The sequence below is a fragment of the Barbus barbus genome (assembly GCF_936440315.1).
Source record: "Barbus barbus genome assembly, chromosome: 6".
In the NCBI taxonomy this organism is placed as follows: domain Eukaryota; kingdom Metazoa; phylum Chordata; class Actinopteri; order Cypriniformes; family Cyprinidae; genus Barbus; species Barbus barbus.
The window spans coordinates 10870507-10890776 of record NC_136734.1 but is presented as its reverse complement, the minus strand read 5'-3'; the positions used below and the strand labels follow the sequence as shown (position 1 = coordinate 10890776).

The following is a 20270-nucleotide window of genomic DNA, read 5'->3' as shown; positions in this document are numbered from 1 at the left end:
GATTTAAGTGTAATGGACTACTTTTGATTAATTCATCCAAACTTTAACAAATTCCGTGACATTCCGCGTTAAACTGTAAATTCCGTGTTTATGACTGGATTCCGTGCGCGTTCTCTGCATAGCGGAGATCATAGATCCCTACAGATAGCGCTCCTGCTGTGTTCTTTAACAACCAGAGCAGTCATCTTTCTATTCACTTCACTTTTGCTATTTAACCAGAGCGAAGGAGACGAGTGCGGTCACGTGTGGTGCTTGTCCACGCGCCTTTGGAGAGAAGTGAAAGTGACAGCTCGGCTAGTATCGGTACTTCGGGAAATTAATATTGGTACCGTTCAGATATTTCAGTATCGATATTTATCGAAATATCGATATTTTTGACAACACTAATACTTGCAGCATTTTCCGGCAAATATTAACACAAAACGTCCATTGATTCATTCGTTTAATACACTGATAGTAGCATTTTGTCTGTGGAGTTTAATGGAAATAATATTAATGGGTCTTTCTTGTTTAACTATGGAGGAGTAAAAACATAGTACAATGCAACACACGGGATAAGGCGGTTACATTTCTTTGTATGTAAAGTATAAATAGTGTAAACTGCTTAATAAAGATTGGAGACTTGAGGCATGACTTTGTGTGTTTTTGTGTTACACTTATTCCTGTGGATGTGCAGACCACTGAGGAAATAAATTATGCATATTTAAAGAGTATAACAAATCTAATTAGTATGTAAAATGTGTTGTTGTATTAATATATATTTCTTCATCTATGGTCATCTATTATTCACATTTTAATACAATATTATGTTAAAATATAAGATACAATATGCATACACAAGTGAATATCAATGAATGCTAGACAAATGCTAGAAATGGTTTTAGCCATTTTCAAAAAAAAAAAAAAAACATCTAAAGACCATCTGACCAATTAATACTAGCACTTACCTATTCTATTCTATTTATTTATTTAGATTTATTAAAAAAATCATTGCTATGTGAACTGTGGTAGACTAACTGAGACTTGACACAGCACTTGTATTTTGTTGCTCTTTCATTGGTCTGGTTGCTTCTACATTGTAAGTCGCTTTGGATAAAAGCGTCTGCTAAATGACTAAATGTAAATTAAAAAAATGTAAATTTAAGTTTTGCAAATACTTCAAAATAAAAAAGGCAACCAACTGTATTCATCAAAATATTTTATTACATAATATATCCACGTTATCTAACTGCAAATATAGCATATTATCTAAAAATAGGCATTAACTATAGCGCATTTCATAAAATACAACTACTGGTCAGATTTCCGAGGTGTAAACTAATGCGTTAAAATGGCAAAAATACTGTAATTTCCTCAATTTTCTGGCGACTGTGCTTGAGAAGCACTGAAATGAATGGGCTTCAATGCTGAAACTATCGGTTGTTTGGAACTATTGGCTGCTCCATGACACGCTTTACTTCCGCATTCCTAAGTTCCTATGGAAGCCTATGGGAGTGTCGCAACTCTGTTTCTCAACGGCTCTGGTGCTGACGCGCCGTCATAGTGATAACAGCCAATCACATACTTTTCTGGTGCTGCATGAACGGGATTGGCTGCACTAGGGTATTTGCATAAGGCGATCTGATTGGCTGACGCCTGCATTGGCGCTTGAAACGTTTTCAACTTCTGCCGCGTGCAACGCCAGTGAACTCCGTTCAAAGTAAACGAGAGGCGTTGACGCCGACGCCCCATGTGAATGTGAATATTTTTATTTATTATTGTTAATGTTCCTTTATGTTCAACAACTTAAAGCTTTAAAATTATTCACTTTAAGGGGTCTAAAATAAAGAAAAGAGACAATTTTTTCTCCAGCACTTTATTATACTGAATGTCCTGTGTTTTTTTTGCTTGAGTGCAATACATTTTGGTTGAAAAAATGAGAATCGTGTAAGAGAATCGTGTAAGAGAATCTCGATTCCCATGGAGAAAAATCGTGATTCACATTTTAGCAAGAATCGTGCAGCCCTACGTCAGACTATAACCTATATTTATGTAATTACATCAAAACTAAGAACATTATTTATTGTCTTTCTTTACTACAATTTTGAAAGCTGAAGCTGGCGATTATGGAAAGGGACGTTACATTTCCGACGCGGCTTGCAGTGTTCGGCCAATCACAATGCACTGTGCCAGTTGGCCAATCAGAGTAGACTACACTTGTCGGAAGGAGGGACTTTGTAGAAATCGAAGCGTTTAAGAGAGGCTGGGCATAGAGGACTTATAATAATGTACAGTATTTGAAAAATAATGTGATTTTTGAACAAAACATGTCAACATATGTTACACCAAATACACAAAATAATGATCTTTAAAAAAGCATCATATGACCCCTTTAAGTCTGAGAATTTTACATAAATTATCATGCATACATTTAAATTTAGAAAAATTGCCCATCAACACATGCAACATGTAGCATCAACATCAGTTTTCCCTTACCTCTCTGTTTAGAACATACATCAAATTATCCACAACTTGAATCTTCTTCACCTCTTGAATAGAGAAATAGAAAATTTTATTACAGCTTTGTTAACATACACACTCCATATTTAGTAATAAATAAAATGTAAACATTGTAAGAACACATTTAATACCTGACATTAAAGCAGAGTCAAGAAGTTTTGTGAGAGACAACGATTTCTGCCCAGGGCCCGTGGTCCAAAGTGAAAGAACATTGGCACCAACAGCCTATCATAAAGATTCAGGTGAAGACAGACCTAGATTTTATTTTACAGAGTCTTTTTTTTCCATCCTTTCACCATTTGTAACCTGTTATAACACTGTAGAGATTGGCTGAGTGGATTTGGGGTAGGGGTGTACGATATGATGTTTTTGATCGTGGATGATTAAAATGTCTGTGTGTGTGTGTGTATATATGTATATATTACTTAAAAAAGAAAATGATCTAGACCAGGGGCGTGTCAAGTGTTAATGGATCCACCTTTTGTTTTTGATATATATATATATATATATATATATGGAATGGGAAGATTCACTGATTCGCTCGGTGCATCGGCAAAAAAAAAAGTTAACGATGTGATGCATCGATTTAAAAAAGTGTTGCACTGGATAAAAGTTTGATGCATCATTCCTAACATATTTGCAGTGGTAAAAAAACGATTTATGTATAATTACTAGTGGATGCGCTATACTTTTATTGTTTAGAAAGTGACCAATAATCTGTGGACAATATTTTAGGCTATATGTAGATTGATTTCTCCTCTAGAAACTGTTTCTCAAGCGCGTTCTCTCATCACGGCTGCTGCATGAATATGACGGAGACAACACTACGGAGACCTGAGGAAAAGCTGGGATTAAATTCCAAAACTTGACTTGAAATAACCTAAAAATCAAGTGGGGCTAAAGCAGTTCCATAAATGACAAATTAAGTTCACGCAATCTAATTTGTGGATGCTTATTCTTAAGAAGCCCTTATTGGCGATTATGGATTAAATCGATCCACCATGGCAAACAGCGAATATATTTGTGCCATTTAATGAATTTGAGACATTGTGTTTTCCTCAGTGCATAACTGATATGTCACGAGTATATTTTTCATCTAAATATTAGAAAGGCATGCAAATATTTTAAATTTTGCTGTCAGGAGTGGATGAGGCTTATGCGAGTGAGTCAAATATGCATTTTGCTAAAATATTTGTTGTTGGACATTAAACATGCCTTTTGTAGAATTTTAAACCTACATATAAGTGTATTTTTATGATGGCAGTAACTGTAAAGGGACTATTGTAATGGGTAAATAAAATGTAAGCTAATACAAATTACTATGCTCTGAGTTAATTTGTTTCTTATAGCAATTAAAGTGTACTTTTAATTTAGTGATTTTAATGCTTTAAAGAGCAATTTTAGATTGTAATGTTCTAATGTTATCTGCTATCTGTTCTGCTAACTATGAGGTACAGCTGTCATAAAGAGAGAAACCAGAGAAAGGTTGCATGGCTATAACATTATGTGAGAGAGTTAAAGTTAAAGTGGTAATATCATTGCGTTCCTACTGGTCAGTGTTAGAGGAACTCAGTTTAGCCTGACAGTTAGTTAGTTACCAGGTTAGTTTTCCAGCATAAGCTGTCAAAGTGACTGAGGTTGATCTATGTTAAATTTGCTTTATGGAACCAAATCATATGACAATTAGTCAGACTAAAGCCTTGCCTATTTGGTAAACGTCCTATTTGGTTATATGAAACAGGCCTCGAGGCATTAAAAGTCAGAAGACAAGTTAATTTAGGCTATGATTTGCTGTCTGTCTGAAACAAAAGTGATAATTTTATCCATTGAATCGTATTGCATCGAATCACATTGTGTTGAATCGAATCGAAGTCGGATCGCACTGCATCGTAATCGGGGTGAATCATATCGCAATGCATTGGTAGCTGCTTCATATGTATCTACACTGTATCATATTGTTGGCTCTGCATCGAGATGCGTAGCCAACGATACAATACACTGAAGACAATGCCGTGAAAAGGTTTTTAATTCAGTTTGAAAATAGTTTTAATTCAGCCATATTGGAGGGTTTTCAAGCATGAATGGACTGTTTAAGGTCATGCCACAATATCTCAATTGGCTTTAAGTCCGGACATTGACTTGGCCACTCCAAAACCTTAATTTTGTTTTTCTTGAGGCATTCAGAGGTGGGCTTGCTGGTGAGTTTCAGATCATTGTCCTGCTGCATAACCCAAGTGCGCTTGAGGTCACAAACTGACGGCCAGATATTCTCCTTCAGGATTTTCTCATAGAGCAAAATTCATGGTTCCATCAATTATGGCACGTTGTCCAGGTCCTGAAGCTGCAAAGCAGCCCCAGACCATCACACTACCACCACCCTGTTTGACTGTTGGTATGATGTTCATTTTATGAAATCGTGTGTTGGTTTTATGCCAGATGTAACGGGACACACACCTTCCAAAAAGTTCAACGTTGGTCTCATCAGTCCACAGAATCTTTGCCCAAAAGTCTTGGGGATAATCAAGATATTTTTTGGCAAATGTGAGACGAGTCTTTGTGTACTTTTTGGTCAGTAGTGGCTTTTGCCTCAGAACTCTCCCATGGTTGCCATTTTTGCCCAGTCTTTCTTATTGTTGAATCATGAACACTGAACTTAATTGAGGCAAGTGAGGACCGCGGTTCTTTAGATGTTGTTCTGGGTTCTTTTATGACCTCCTGGATGAGTCGTTGTTGCTCTCTCGGCGTAATTTTGGTAGGCCGGCCACTCCTGGGCAGGTTCACCACTGTTCTAAGTTTTCTCCATTTGTGGATAATGGCTCTGACCATGGCTGAGTCCCAAAGCCTTAGAAATGGCTTTATAATCGTTTCCAGACTGATACATGCCAACTATTTCATTTCTCATCTGTCCTTGAATTTCTTTAGATCGCAGCATGATGTGTTGCTCTTTAAGCATGCTTCACTTTGTCAGACAGGTTCTATCTAAGTGATTTCTTGATTCAACAGGTCTGGCAGTAATTAGGTCTGGGTTTGGCTAGTGAAATTTAACTCAGTTTACTAAAATAATGTGGTTAATCACAGTTCTTTCATGATTTAACAGGAGGGGGCAAATAATTTTTCACGTAAATGAAATAATCATTTAAAAACTGCATTTTGTATTTACTTGCATTTTCTTTGTGTAATATTAAAATTTGTTTGATGAGCTGAATCTTTTAAGTGTGACATATGCAAAAAATTAAAAAGGGGGCAAAAACCTTTTCACAGCACTGTACATATAAAATTGATATTAATATTGATGTATCCAGTGCCTTCCTCACCCATTTTTGTCAGCTGTAATACCTGAACTTCCTTTCAGAAATTAAATGTTATCTAACAATACCAAAGAAAATCACTTTGCTGGAATGAAAAGGAGCATCAGCTCATTTTGAGAAATGAGGGAAAAATGCTTATTAGGGAAACATGCAGATGAGTTTGAGATTTAGAATCAAAGTTACCCCAATCAGAAGGTGGATTGTGCTTCCAAAACAGACCAGACCTGCCGACTTGCAACCATCTTCATGAATGGCTTTAGTTGAACAGAAGTTCATAAGAATATCATCTTGGATCTGAAAGATAAACAATAACAAATTTTCTCTTATCTCCTGTTTCTCATTTTCCTTGATCTGGCCTTGTATCCACTGATTTATATAAATGACTAGATTGCTTATTGTCTTGTTAACTGCCTTCAGACAGTGAATCAGTCATCAGAAGTGCTCGAGCAGTCATACGCTATTCCCTAATAAATTCATATTTAATTTGATAATAGGATAAATAATATCCTATTTATTATTTCATTATTTAAATTGGCCATTTAAAAATAGGAAAATAGACATGCTTTGTTTGAAACGGTCTTCCTTTATCAAAATGATGGAGGTCATTAACTTACTTCTGCTAATTTCCACATTTTTAATATAACCTCTGATTTATACAAACCTGCTTGGTTTGTATTTTTTATGTATATATTATTGCATATAATGCATATTTTAAAATTATATTGCATACATTTTGTTGCAATAATGGCCCGTTTCAAATATTTACCACTCAATTGCAGAGGAGCGGTGATGAAATATTGTTCTTATAAACACTTTTCAGCATTTAAATAATTAAAGTGTAGATCTTCAAATTGCCTGCAGCGAAGTGTAACAGTTACCATATGGTGTTCGGCAATGGTCAAAAAATCTATTTCTTCTTGTAATCTCAGACATGTTGATTTGGGCGGCAATTAAAATACCACGACCTTGGTGTTTGTCAAAAACAGTAGGTAATTTGGTCAGCGATTTTTATGTGGGTGGTGGGAGAACAACACCAACATTTTGGATTTGCACGGCCATAAAAATCAAGAACGAACCCCTGTAAATGTTGAAAATAGCTTATGTCCCCATGATAAATAATTACCACCTGAATTGGGCTTAAGATTTTAAAAATGTTAAAAAAAAAATCTTGTAAAAGTAATACATGTAAATTTTAATCCAAATGGTTTAATCGAAATCTTCTGAAGAGACACAATCACTTTAAATGATAAACAGATTTAACATAACTTTAGCTTTTATTCACACTAAACACTGATCAAAACATACACTTAGCAGCTCAACCGTACTTGCTTTATGTGCAAGAACAAACATCACTTGCCTTGTTTATCAAGAAAAGCATATGAGCTTCCTTTGACCATATTTAATGACCTCTGTCTATGTGCACTGATCAACGTTTATATTTGTGAGAACAGGCCTAAATTAAATCTGTTCATCATATCCACATTATTTTGCAGCATGGGAATACCGTTAAAGCTCTTTTCTCTGAATGTGTGAGACTTCAGATACATTAGCCACTACAGGTAAATAACTATAAAAATAAAGTGCAGTAAACTGCAAAATTATTTGCACAACAAACCTGAGTGTTTAGAACTACAACAATACATTAAAATAATATGATAAGAAATTGTTTGCAGTATAAAGTTTAGTTTGCAGTATAAAGCAGCTAATGAGTTGTTTTGTACTCACTAAAAATAACTGGAAGATGAGTTATAAATGACAAATAAAGTGGATAAGGCCATTGTGTACCTTCAGAACACTTAAATTACAAAGCTTGATTCAAAGAGATTACTCTTAAAATGTTTTTAATGAACTTCTTTAAAGCACTGAAGTTTTGGGAATGGGCTTTCCATTAATCTTACTTTTTTTGATTAGCTAACCCTTTAATAAAAGACATGTGAGAGAAACTTTAGAGACATTAAATTAAATGAAACATCAACCTTATTTAAGGCCACTAGATCCATGTTTTCAATCGCTCTCTGGATTTCTCCCAAGGCAATGTTGGATGTGTGTACGAAACCATCATTAATAATAAGAAAGAGATCATACACTCCTGAAAAAAAAAAAAATGATATTAAATTAAAGACAATAATGATGATAATAAAAAGTACAGACTATGCTAACACTGTTAGTGGTCATGTCTATATATGTATATTTACATCTTAATTTTTCTGCTTAGCATTTACAGACACTGACCTTTAGAACCAGGTGTCTCATGTAGTATTAGTCTCTTGAAGGTTGTCTCATCACCATCAGGGGGGGTTTGTTTGTGCATAGTCTAGGTATCACAACAGTTCTACGTTACTAGAGTCAAATTAGCAATTATTACAATTCTATTAAGGTGAGCACTTACTTTGGTCAGCACTGTCTTCTTCAGAGGGACGTATATGATATGCAGACTTCCACTTCTCTCTCCAACCAGAAGAAACTGTCCTTGGGGGCAAGTAGTAACTGCATCTACTACAGTGTCTAAATTAAGCATGAGAGCACATTAATTAAAGGTATAAACAATACTTCGAAGAGTAGTATATGTTAAGTTTACTTGATTGATCTTGCGTTACCAAAATAGAAATGATTCAAAACAGTCTGAAAACCAGGATCAAAGAGAACCACAGCAGCGTCAGCCACAACGACACAGCAATTTGGAGTACTGAAGGCATAGACCTTTGGATTAGACAGCACCTGGAGCATATAAGAACAATAATAATAATGACAAAAAAGAAAGTTGTAATAAATCATATATGTGTAGATAGATAGGTATGTATATATATATATATATATATATATGTGTGTGTGTGTGTGTGTGTGTATACTTGTTTATGCTAACGTTACATTGTCCCCACACTAAAACCTGACATTTTTGACATTGTGGAGACCGGCATGAGGTAACATCGTTTGGTCAGTATAAAAGTAGTAGAATGTGTGTGTGTGTGTGTGTGTGTGTGTGTGTGTGTAAACCACTAAACGAGGTATTGAACATATCAATACACGTTATTAAATGCGATATACACACAAACTCTGTTAAATAACTGCTATCATAATAATGTTGTGTACAAGGTACTTCAAATCCACGCTGTCATTACTTCGATTCCGAAATATGGTAATACGACAGTACTTTTTATTCGCGCAATTACCACCAAATAGAGTTTTTGCTGACCTTTTCGGAAGATGAGAGTTTAACCAAGGTATCCACTTGATATAAAGCGTTTCCGGACTCTTGTTCAACATCGCTGTACAGACGGACTGTGTTAGTATCCTCGTTCAGAAGAAGTTCGACGTGATTCCACATTCTTGACACGCAAATGTGTCTGCCAGTTCGATTAAAAATGTCCAAAATGACGCGGGAGTTTTCAAACAATTTGTCATGTACGTTAGCACAGTTACATAAAAAAAAATCTCAATATTTATTCCAAATAATCTGCATCCCGGCAAGTGAAAGCAAACTCTGGTCAGAACGTTGAAATTTGGCGCCTACTTCTTCTTCTTCGTCGTCTTCTGCTGCTGCTTTCTTCTTCTTCTTCTAGACTTTTACGGCAGTTGTCAAAACAACTGTTGGTGCATTTTCGACACCTACTGGGATGGAGTGTGAGGCGTTGACGTAAAACAAACGTGCCGCAAGTTTTTTGTTTGTTTGTTTTTTGAATGCTTGCAAAAACAATTAACAATTGTCATCGTCAAAACATAATACAACAACAGTCCTGGGTAACTCAGTCTTTCAGTCCAAAGGAAGTGCCAAGTCATTTAGCAAAGTCATTGTTCTTATTGCTTTTATGTATGTAGAGAACTCAATAGAATCAAAATACAACAAGCGTGCCGCAAGTGTTCTGAAAGTGAAGCCAAAGCGTCTCGCTCGCCCCCAGGTGGCTGTCTGCAGTACAGGTCATAAACCCCAGACTGGCTCCAAACGAATCTCTTTTTGTTTTTTTATGCCTTAAACAGCATATACAGAAAAATACAACAGACAATAGGAGAAAAAAGGAGAAAAATAAAATAAAAAATACAATCAAATAAAAATACAATCAAAAACATGTATGAACTTTTCATTACTCAAATATTTTGAAGACAGAACACAAATGGACAGTTTTGATTGCTTTTCTATTAGTGCTACTTTGAATAGTACAAATTAGCTTTCCATTTCTGTATAAAACACTGTGAAACAGGGTTTTCTGTTAGAAATTTACACTTGTGAATGTGAAACTTAATCCAAATGAATCTCTACTGCGCGGACTCTGGCTCCAAATTATGTCATTTACTCAAGATGGCAGCAGCCATACTGAGACGTTTTTTTTTTCTTTAAAAAATATTGCATAATAAATGTGAGTGTGTGTGTGTGTGTGTGTGTGTGTGTGTGTGAGAGAGAGAGAGAGAGAGAGAGAGAGAGAGAGTGTGTGTGTGTGCTATACAGATGAAACACCTTTTTTCTTTAATCTCCCATCTGTCTGTAAAGGTTCCTGACACTCCTGTAAGGTTTGGGGGACAAATAGACCCCAAACCATCTTTGATACTTATGAAAAATATGATAACTTACTATTCCTAAATTTATTAATATTTAATAGATATTTGATATTAATAAATATTAATAATTATTAAGTTTTCAAAATGCCTGCATATTTACACAGCCAGTGATGACTGTGGTCATTTTGACCCCAACTTCTCTCATGTAAAAAACTAAAAAAGAAAGGAATAAAATTTTATATACATGTCATGGGACTGTCTCCTATATACGGACAACTTAAAAAGTAAAAATCATATTGGACAAACCTATCTATGTCCAAGGACATGTTGAACTGCAGATAGTGGCAGTGCACATCACTTCAGAAGAGGAGGTAAGAGAGGGGGAGAAAAAAAGGGGGAGGGATCAGAAGAAGCAAATGCAACACAGAGAGAGCCATGGGAATCATATAAATCATACAAGTTATTTAAAAAATATTTTGTAAGTGACATGAACCAATTATGCTTGTCACTTAATTGATTCACGTGGATTTTTTTTGGGGGGGATTCATATTAAAATTACATTTTAAGATTTGAACCAAACAAAATATAAAATTTAAAAAGAACAATACATTTGGATGTAACAATATATTGAGCAATCTTACTACGTGTTGTTTAATAGCTTTTTATTTATTCTGTGCATTTAATAGTATTATTGTTATAATACAATTATTAAGTATTTGTTATACCTTGTTTCTGTGTTGTGTTAATTGTTTACCTTTCTTCTCTTTTTTTACATCCCCTAGTCGCTACAGCATCCTGCAACCCATTCTTGTGAAATAAACAAAGAAACAATAAACAACAACCAAAACCCAACGTCGCATAGACGTCATAATGGTAACGTCCACACAACGTCAGATTCTAACATCATTTGACGTTGTTTTTAGGTTGTGGCATTAACTAACCAAAATCCAACGTCGAGCCAACGTCTAAAGCCAACGTCATATTGACGTCAAATACTGATATACAGTGGTCAGGTATGGCAACCAAAACCCAACGTCGTCTAGACGTCATAATGGTAACGTCCACACAACGTCAGATTCTAACATCATTTGACGTTGTTTTTAGGTTGTGGCATTAACTAACCAAAATCCAACGTCGAGCCAACGTCTTAAGCCAACGTCATATTGACGTCAAACACTGATATACAGTCGTCAGGTATGGCAACCAAAACCCAACGTCGACTAGACGTCATAATGGTAACGTCCACACAACGTCAGATTCTAACATCATTTGACGTTGTTTTTAGGTTGTGGCATTAACTAACCAAAATCCAACGTCGAGCCAACGTCTTAAGCCAACGTCATATTGACGTCAAACACTGATATACAGTCGTCAGGTATGGCAACCAAAACCCAACGTCGACTAGACGTCATAATGGTAACGTCCACACAACGTCAGATTCTAACATCATTTGACGTTGTTTTTAGGTTGTGGCATTAACTAACCAAAATCCAACGTCGAGCCAATGTCTTAAGCCAACGTCATATTGACGCCAAATACTGACATACAGTGGTCAGGTATGGTAACCAAAACCCAACGTCGTCTAGACGTCATAATGGTAACGTCCACACAACGTCAGATTCTAACATCATTTGACGTTGTTTTTAGGTTGTGGCATTAACTAACCAAAATCCAACGTCGAGCCAACTTCTTAAGCCAACGTCATATTGATGTCAAATACTGACATACAGTCGTCAGGCATGGCAACCAAAACCCAACGTCGTCTAGACGTCATAATGGTAACGTCCACACAACGTCAGATTCTAACATCATTTGACGTTGTTTTTAGGTTGTGGCATTAACTAACCAAAATCCAACGTCGAGTCAACTTCTTAAGCCAACGTCATATTGACGTCAAATACTGATATACAGTCATCAGGTATGGCAACCAAAACCCAACGTCGCCTAGACGTCATAATGGTAACGTCCACACAACGTCAGATTCTAACATCATTTGACGTTGTTTTTAGGTTGTGGCATTAACTAACCAAAATCCAACGTCGAGCCAACTTCTTAAGCCAACGTCATATTGACGTCAAATACTGATATACAGTGGTCAGGTATGGCAACCAAAACCCAACGTCGTCTAGACGTGTCAGGGAACTGTTGTGTGTCTGTCATGTGTTCCTGCCCCTTGTGCCCATATTTGGTTTGTTTCCTGTCCTTGTCATATGTAATCATCAGTTAATTCTTGTCTAGCCGTGTTCGTCTCATTAGCGTGTGTATTTAAGTTCCTGCCTGTTGAGTTTCGTGCTGTCTGGTCTACTCGTTAATCCCGGTGTGTGATGTCCTTGTCTGCCTTGCCTTGTCCTGTCCTGATGTCTTGTCCTAGTAAAGTATATTATTAGAAGTTATATCCTCGTCTGCGTGTTCCTGGTTCCTCCCTCGTGTGTGCACCGTGACAGAAGACCAGACCAAAACAGTAAGCGGCGCCCCTTCACCTCGTTTTGTTTTCCGTTTTTTAAAAAGTCTTTTTGTTTGTTCCTGTTTCGTATGTCCCTCGCGGCATGGAAGTCGCCGCTTGTCATCCTGCCTTAGCCCGCGTCAAGTGGGCGTGGGAGTTTGGTGGGATCACCGCGAGTGCCGCGAGTCCGCTGGCCGCGAGCCCTCAAGTCAAGCCCGCGGGATCGCCGCTGAGTCAAGCCCGCCGATCGCGGGAGATATCCGCCGCTGCCCGCGGCTATCCCAACCTCGCCGCTCACACCGAGCCCGCCGTTCGCGGGAGTTCACGCCGCCGTCCGCGGCACACCGAGCCCGCCGTTCGCGGGAGTTCACGCCGCCGTCCGCGGCACACCGAGCCCGCCGTTCGCGGGAGATCACGCCGCTATCTGCGGTTCACCCAAGTCCGCCGTCCGTGGGGAAAGACAACCCACCGTCGGCGGCTTCACCGAGCCCGCCGTTCGCGGGAGATCAACGCTGCCGTCCGCGGGGAAAGCCAACCCGCCGTCGGCGGCTCCCCCTGTTCACGCCGCCGTCCGCGGCTCCCCTGTGCACGCCGCCGGTCCGCCTCTGACTCAATGCCCGCCGGTCCGCCTCTGACTCAATGCCCGCCGGTCCGCCGCTGACTCAAGCCCACCGGATTGCCGCTGACTCAAGCCCACCGGATTGCCGCTGACTCAAGCCTGCCGGTCGCCGATACCCTCTCCGTGGATCAAGTCCACATGTCACGGCCAGGAGAGCCGTGTTTGTGTTTGTTGTGCCCACAGGAACATTTTAAACTTACCTTGTCATGCCATGTCTTGTCTTGTCCATGGAGACTCGTCTGGGGCAGGCGGCTCCTTGAATTGTGGCCATGGAGGCCAGTCGCAGCCGCTTGCCCCCCCTGTCGCAGAAGTGGAGGAGGTTGCTGAGGGACCCTGTGAGGGCCCCTGACTCCTCGTCAAGCCCAGAGGAAGACTCAGCTTCCTAGCCAGCCCAGCAGGGCTTCTGGTTCCTGTGGGATGTCCTGTCGTGTTTGTCTGACCCTGGAGGGTTTCTGTCGTGTCTTGTACTGTTTTGTCTGTCTAGCCCCGGAGGGCTCCTGATACCCCCTGGATTCCCCATGGAAATTTTGGGGGGGGGGTAGTAGAGCTCTGGGTGGAGTGGGTGGGCCGAAGAAGGATGCCATGGCCACAGTTACCACCTGCCATGGCCTCCTGAGCTCCCTGCTCCGCCATGGGTCCTGTCTGTCTGTTCCGCTCTGGAGGTCCCCGTCCTGTGGTCCGTGTCTGTCCTGAGAGGCCTCCAGAGCGCCCACCCCCCCTCCCCGATGGAACTGTTAAGGCTCGGGACGAGCCTTTCGGGAGGGGGGAGTTATGTCAGGGAACTGTTGTGTGTCTGTCATGTGTTCCTGCCCCTTGTGCCCATATTTGGTTTGTTTCCTGTCCTTGTCATATGTAATCATCAGTTAATTCTTGTCTAGCCGTGTTCGTCTCATTAGCGTGTGTATTTAAGTTCCTGCCTGTTGAGTTTCGTGCTGTCTGGTCTACTCGTTAATCCCGGTGTGTGATGTCCTTGTCTGCCTTGCCTTGTCCTGTCCTGATGTCTTGTCCTAGTAAAGTATATTATTAGAAGTTATATCCTCGTCTGCGTGTTCCTGGTTCCTCCCTCGTGTGTGCACCGTGACAAGACGTCATAATGGTAACGTCCACACAACGTCAGATTCTAACATCATTTGACGTTGTTTTTAGGTTGTGGCATTAACTAACCAAAATCCAACGTCGAGCCAACTTATTGTTGTACACCACCAATATTGTTATTTTATTGTAAAATAAAATGTCTCACTCTGGAACATGAACAACTGACATGTGTTTAACAGAGAGATCATGAAACCACCTGAAGAATACTATACAAACCATGCTTTCGGATCCAACTTACTGCTAAGTGTTTGTATAAAGCGAGTAAGTAGCCAAACTTTTTGTAAGCCTGTCTGTCTCTGTCAGTAAGTCAACAATTGTTTTATTAAACCTGTTAAATATTCGTGTGTGTGTGTGTGTGTGTGTGTGTGTGTTTCCCCTCTCATGGTCCAGAGGTTTTGGGATTGAAAATCTTCTGCCATATGATCTTCTGTAAAAGTGAGTATTCATAATACTTTAATGATCATGTGCCGTTATATGTGCTGAAATGTGAATATGGGCAAAGCAGGCAAACTCTGCACCAAGGCACCACTCTGATTCAAACTTAATTCTTGAGTTTAGCTCACTCAAAATCAAAACTCCCTCATCATTTTCTAACCCTCATGTCTTTTTTAATCTTCTTTTGTGTTCCACAGAAAAAAAAAGTCAGTTATGCAGGTTGGAAAAGACATAAGTGAGTAAATGATGACATCATATCCACCTTATTCTTCACATAAAAATGGCCCATTTATAGATTTTATGGGTCTTGCTTCCAGATATTTTAACTTTTTTAGCTATACAGAACTGCTCGTTTTGCTGCTTGATATTGCAAATTGGTTTGTCATACCATATTATTTTAGTGTATTATCTTAATTATGAACACACTGGTTTGTAATACAAACAGTTTTACTATTTACTGCATGTTGTTATTGTTATTTAAGGCTAATGAACTTGAAGTCTCACCCATAGGCTTACTTCTGCGTTTAGGAATAAGGTGGATGAAGTATGAAGATACTTGAGTAATTTAATGATCTCCTCAAGTACATTTGTTAGACATCACCGACGTGTGATAGAAAAGCAGTGTAAACAGATTAATAATTTTATTAGTTATAAATATACAGGTATTAGCATTTTAGCAATTGATAAAAATATTATATTTTTTTTTTTTAGTGTACTAATTGCCATTTTTTACATATGGGAAAAGTTGTTATTTGTTGTGAATACTCATTTCTTTATTTGTATTTCCTGTAGCTCAAATAGTAGAGCATGGCGCTAGCAACGCCAAGATCATGGGTTCGATTCCCAGGGAAAGCAAGAGCTGATAAAATGTAGAAACTGTAACTTGAATGCAATGTAAGCCGCTTTGGATAACAGCGTCTGCTAAATGTAAATGTATTTATAATTACAAGTAGGGTTAACTTGTAACTTGCTCAAGGGTACCTCAAGCCCTGTTTACACTAGTGGGTTTCCTGCCAGGACTGAGACTCGAACCCATGACCTTCAGGCTACAAGTCTGCCTCTCTAACCATTAGGTCACAGCTAAATAATTAAATTAGTCAGAATATCTCATAATGTCAAATGTTGTTTAAAGAAAAGGTACACAAATGGAATCCTCCTTTTTAAGGACTTTTCAATAAATCTGTCGTCTTTTTTTTTGTATTTTTTTTTTTTTAATTTAACCCCCAGATGCAGCAAGGATCCAGCTGATTACTTCAGATTTGGAGGACTGCTCTTTATCTACTGTGTCTGTCACTTCTGGTGCAGAATCATGGACCTTTATTTGTATGTTTTGATTTTACTTTTTATTACACTTGTGTAGCTAGTATTCAGGATTAAAATACAATGTAATTTTTTTCCACATATATTATCAGAGCTATATTGGAGCCCAAAAGGGTCAATCGAATATTGATAAAAACACTATAAACCTGATTGGGATAATACAAGCTAAAGTACAGTTCCCTGCACAATCTTTTTCAAAGAAAAAAATTATGATACTAACCCTAACTACTAACCCTAATTTTTTCAATTGCTTCTCAAGAATTCCTCTTCAGGAAATTTGTTTACACAAATTTACATCTGAATAATGAAACAGTTTTAAAGAGATACTCCACCCCAAAATGAAAATTTTGTCATTAATCAATTACCACCATGTCGTTCCAAACCCATAAAAGCTTTGTTCGTCTTCTGAACACAATTTAAGATATTTTGGATGAAAACTGGGAGGCTTGTCAATGTCCCATTGACTGCCAAGTACATTACACAGTCAAGGTCCAGAAAAGTATGAAACACATCGCCAGAATACTCCGTCTGCCATCAGTGGTTCAATCATTATGTTATGAAGCGACGAGAATACTGTTTGTGTCAACGTAGCGCCATTTTGGAGATTATGCCCTGGACACAAAATGTGTACACTCTTCTGTATCAGCCTCGACACAGGGATGCGTCTTCTGCGTTGATTTATGCTTTGATTTGAACGCAAACAGTGCATCCCTGTGTCAAGGCTGATACAGAAGAGTGTATGTGTTTTGTGTCCAGGGCATAATCTCCAAAATGGCGCTGTGCTGATGCAGAGGAGACGTTACGGTGCCTAATTGTTGAATAAAGTCATTATTTTTGTTGTATTTCTATATAAAATGTATTCTCATCGCTTCATAACATTACATAACATATTCTGACAATGTGTTTCATACAATTCTGGACCTTGACAGTGTAATTTACTTGGCAGTCAATGGGACAGACACAAGCCTCCCGGGTTTCATCCAAAATATCTTAAATTGTGTTCCGAAGATGAATGAAGCTTTTACAGGCTTGGAACGACATGGGGGTATGTGATTAATGACAATTTTCATTTTGGGGTGGAGTATCCCTTTAAGCCTGGAATACACTACACGACTTTTAAAAATCTGAACAGATTTTTAAATCACCAGGCATCATACAATTACCGATTTTGGAAATAATGACAAAGGAAAGCTGGGTATCATATATAATTAGGCCTGGAATACACTACACGTTTTTTGTCCTGATTTTCCGCCAATTTACAGTCTGGAGAAGTTGACACTAGTTGCCGAAAGTCAGAGCCAGTCTGCAGATTTGATAGTCACAGACTCCGGTTTTTTAGCTTCAGACTCAGATTCTATCCAGTTGGAGGATATCAAAAATGTTTGATATTTTCAGCCGATTTTAGAACGTATATTGTTTCCATTTGTCACGCGTCTCCAAGGCTCATGTTTCTGAGTGAGTTTGTTGTGCTCGGAACAACTTTAAAGTCTGGTAGTGTATGATCCTCGGTCATGTTGTGTATGATGCCCAGTTTTCCTTTGTCACGATTTACAAAGTCAGTATATAGCCAGGTCCATAAATATTGGGACATCGACACAATTCTAACATTTTTGGCTCTATACACCACCACAATGAATTTCAAATGAAACGAACAAGATGCGCTTTAACTGCAGACTGTCAGCTTTAATTTGAGGGTATTTACATCCAAATCAGGTGAACGGTGTAGGAATTACAACAGTTTGTATATGTGCCTCCCACTTGTTAAGGGACCAAAAGTAATGGGACAGAATAATAATCAAATCAAACTTTCACTTTTTAATACTTGGTTGCAAATCCTTTGCAGTCAATTACAGCCTGAAGTCTGGAACGCATAGACATCACCACCCAGCAAACATGTGACGTCAGAGAGACGTTCAGATCATGTCTGTATAACGTCTGTCAGTTCAGAACCACTTTTGGAAGTTTTGGAAAACTGGTTCAATATCTGAACGTCTGATGGGGACCTGTTTTGTACGTCTGTGGACGTGCAAAACTGGTTCAATATCTGAACGTCTGATGGGGACCCGTTTTGTACATCTGTGGACGTGCAAAACTGGTTCAATATCTGAACGTCTGATGGGGACCCGTTTTGTACATCTGCGGACGTGCAAAACAGGTTCAATATCTGAACGTCTGATGGGGACCCGTTTTGTACGTCTGTGGACGTGCAAAACAGGTTCAATATCTGAACGTCTGATGGGGACCCGTTTTGTACGTCTGTGGACGTGCAAAACCGGTTCAATATCTGAACGTCTAACGGAGACTTTTTTTGTATGTCTGTGGACGTGCAAAAATGGTTCAATATCTGAACGTCTCAAAAGGACCCATCTTGGACGTCTGTGGATGTGCAAAACTGGTTCAATATCTGAACGTCTGACGGAGACTTTTTTTTGTGTGTCTGTGGACGTGCAGAACTAGTTCAATATCTGAACGTCTGACGGAGACTTTTTTTGTGTGTCTGTGGACGTGCAGAACTAGTTCAATATCTGAACGTCTGATGGGGACCCCTCTTGGACGTCTTCTGGACATGCAAAACTGTTTAAATATCTAAACGTCTCACTAGGGATTTTCTTGGACGTCTTCTGGACATGCAAAACTGGTTCAATATCTGAACGTCTCAAAAGGACCCATCTTGGACGTCTGTGGACGTGTACAACTGGTTCAATATCTGAACGTCTCAAAAGCACCCATCTTGGACGTCTTCTGGACATGCAAAACTGGTTCTCGGTTTCTGGGCACCACCATATCTCTCAGGACCTGAAGTGGGACATTCACATTGACTCCATTGTTAAAAAGGCCCAGCAGAGGTTGTACTTCCTTCGCCAGCTGAGGAAGTTCAACCTGCCACAGGAGCTGCTGATACAGTTCTACTCTGCCATCATTGAATCCTCTGCACTTCAATAACTGTCTGGTTTAGCTCAGTTATTAAATCACTGGTACCCTCCCCACTCTCCAAGAACTGAACTCATCCAGAGAGAGCAAAAGGGCTGACGCTACAGAGCTCTGAGCACCAGAACGGCCAGCACAGGAGTTTCTTCCCTCAGGCAATCTATGAACAGTTAACTTTACAATAAATGTGTAATACACAACACTATTTATACATTTATTTAACACACTTTATTTACATTTCCTAGCATTGTACATAACATACCTGTACACACAGATACCATCTTAATATCCTATTTTTTTGTATATTGTGTATTATATATCTTTTATTTTTTTGTATATTGTAATTTCCTATTTACATATTTTTGTTCTTTTTATTATCTGTGTCTTGTCACTGTCATTCTGTTTGTGCTGTGGAAGCTTCTGTCACCAAAATATATTCATCTTATGTGTAAACATACCTGCCAATAAAGGTCTTTCTCTCTATTATCATTACATTTTTAAATCACAGTGATAATGTTTGCTTTAGTTATACAAAGCCTAAATGTCAGTACCCCTCATTAATTCCCATGGAGTGCACTTAAATATTCCCAAAAATTGTGCAAACCTATACATATGTATTTATTTCACTAAGACCCAGATTTTGCATAAACTGGCATAGCCATGAACAGAGCAGATGTGTTATGCTGCAAGACATAGGCCAAATGTTGTAAATAATATTTGGACCAAAATGTACCCGGTCTTGTCCCAAATATTTCAAATATTTTAATTTAGGTGTTTTCATACAGTCAGATAGCAATAAGTTCCATCATTCCAGCATCAAATAAGGTCAACAAGTTTAGTCTATTTTCGCTTTTTTTGAAGTTGTTTGAAGTCTTACAGGTTATGCATAAAGCCAAAATGATATACATTCATGGCCATACAATGGGTGTTAACTTTAATCTAAATTTTTATTTGCAGAGAACATGCTTTCAAAATGTAAAAAAAAAAAATATATATATATATATATACACACACACACATACACACATACAGACAGAAAAAAAATACACATAATTGTCAAATATTTTATTTAGTCGGACTCTTATCCAGCAGCGTATCAAAAACGATTCATAATCGCCACGTCAGTGACGTC

The 20270-nt window shown here is 38.5% G+C and overlaps 1 protein-coding gene across 2 annotated transcripts in view; it reads right to left on the bottom strand.

Moving 5' to 3' along the window:
• Window positions 1-9356, bottom strand: part of kntc1 (kinetochore associated 1) — a 103266-nt gene extending 93910 nt beyond the window's left edge. Inside the window, exons 1-8 of one of the 2 annotated variants that reach the window (XM_079418748.1) lie at window positions 9001-9356; window positions 8405-8525; window positions 8197-8312; window positions 8040-8121; window positions 7784-7896; window positions 5991-6101; window positions 2631-2724; window positions 2476-2528 (exon numbers count right to left, since the gene is read on the bottom strand). In XM_079418748.1, the coding sequence (XP_079274874.1) occupies window positions 2476-2528; window positions 2631-2724; window positions 5991-6101; window positions 7784-7896; window positions 8040-8121; window positions 8197-8312; window positions 8405-8525; window positions 9001-9132 (822 nt within the window). In that variant the 5' untranslated portion in view covers window positions 9133-9356. The remainder of the gene's footprint in view (window positions 1-2475; window positions 2529-2630; window positions 2725-5990; window positions 6102-7783; window positions 7897-8039; window positions 8122-8196; window positions 8313-8404; window positions 8526-9000) is intronic. The other variant, XM_079418747.1, reaches the window with a different exon arrangement.
• Window positions 9357-20270: the final 10914 nt, after the last annotated feature.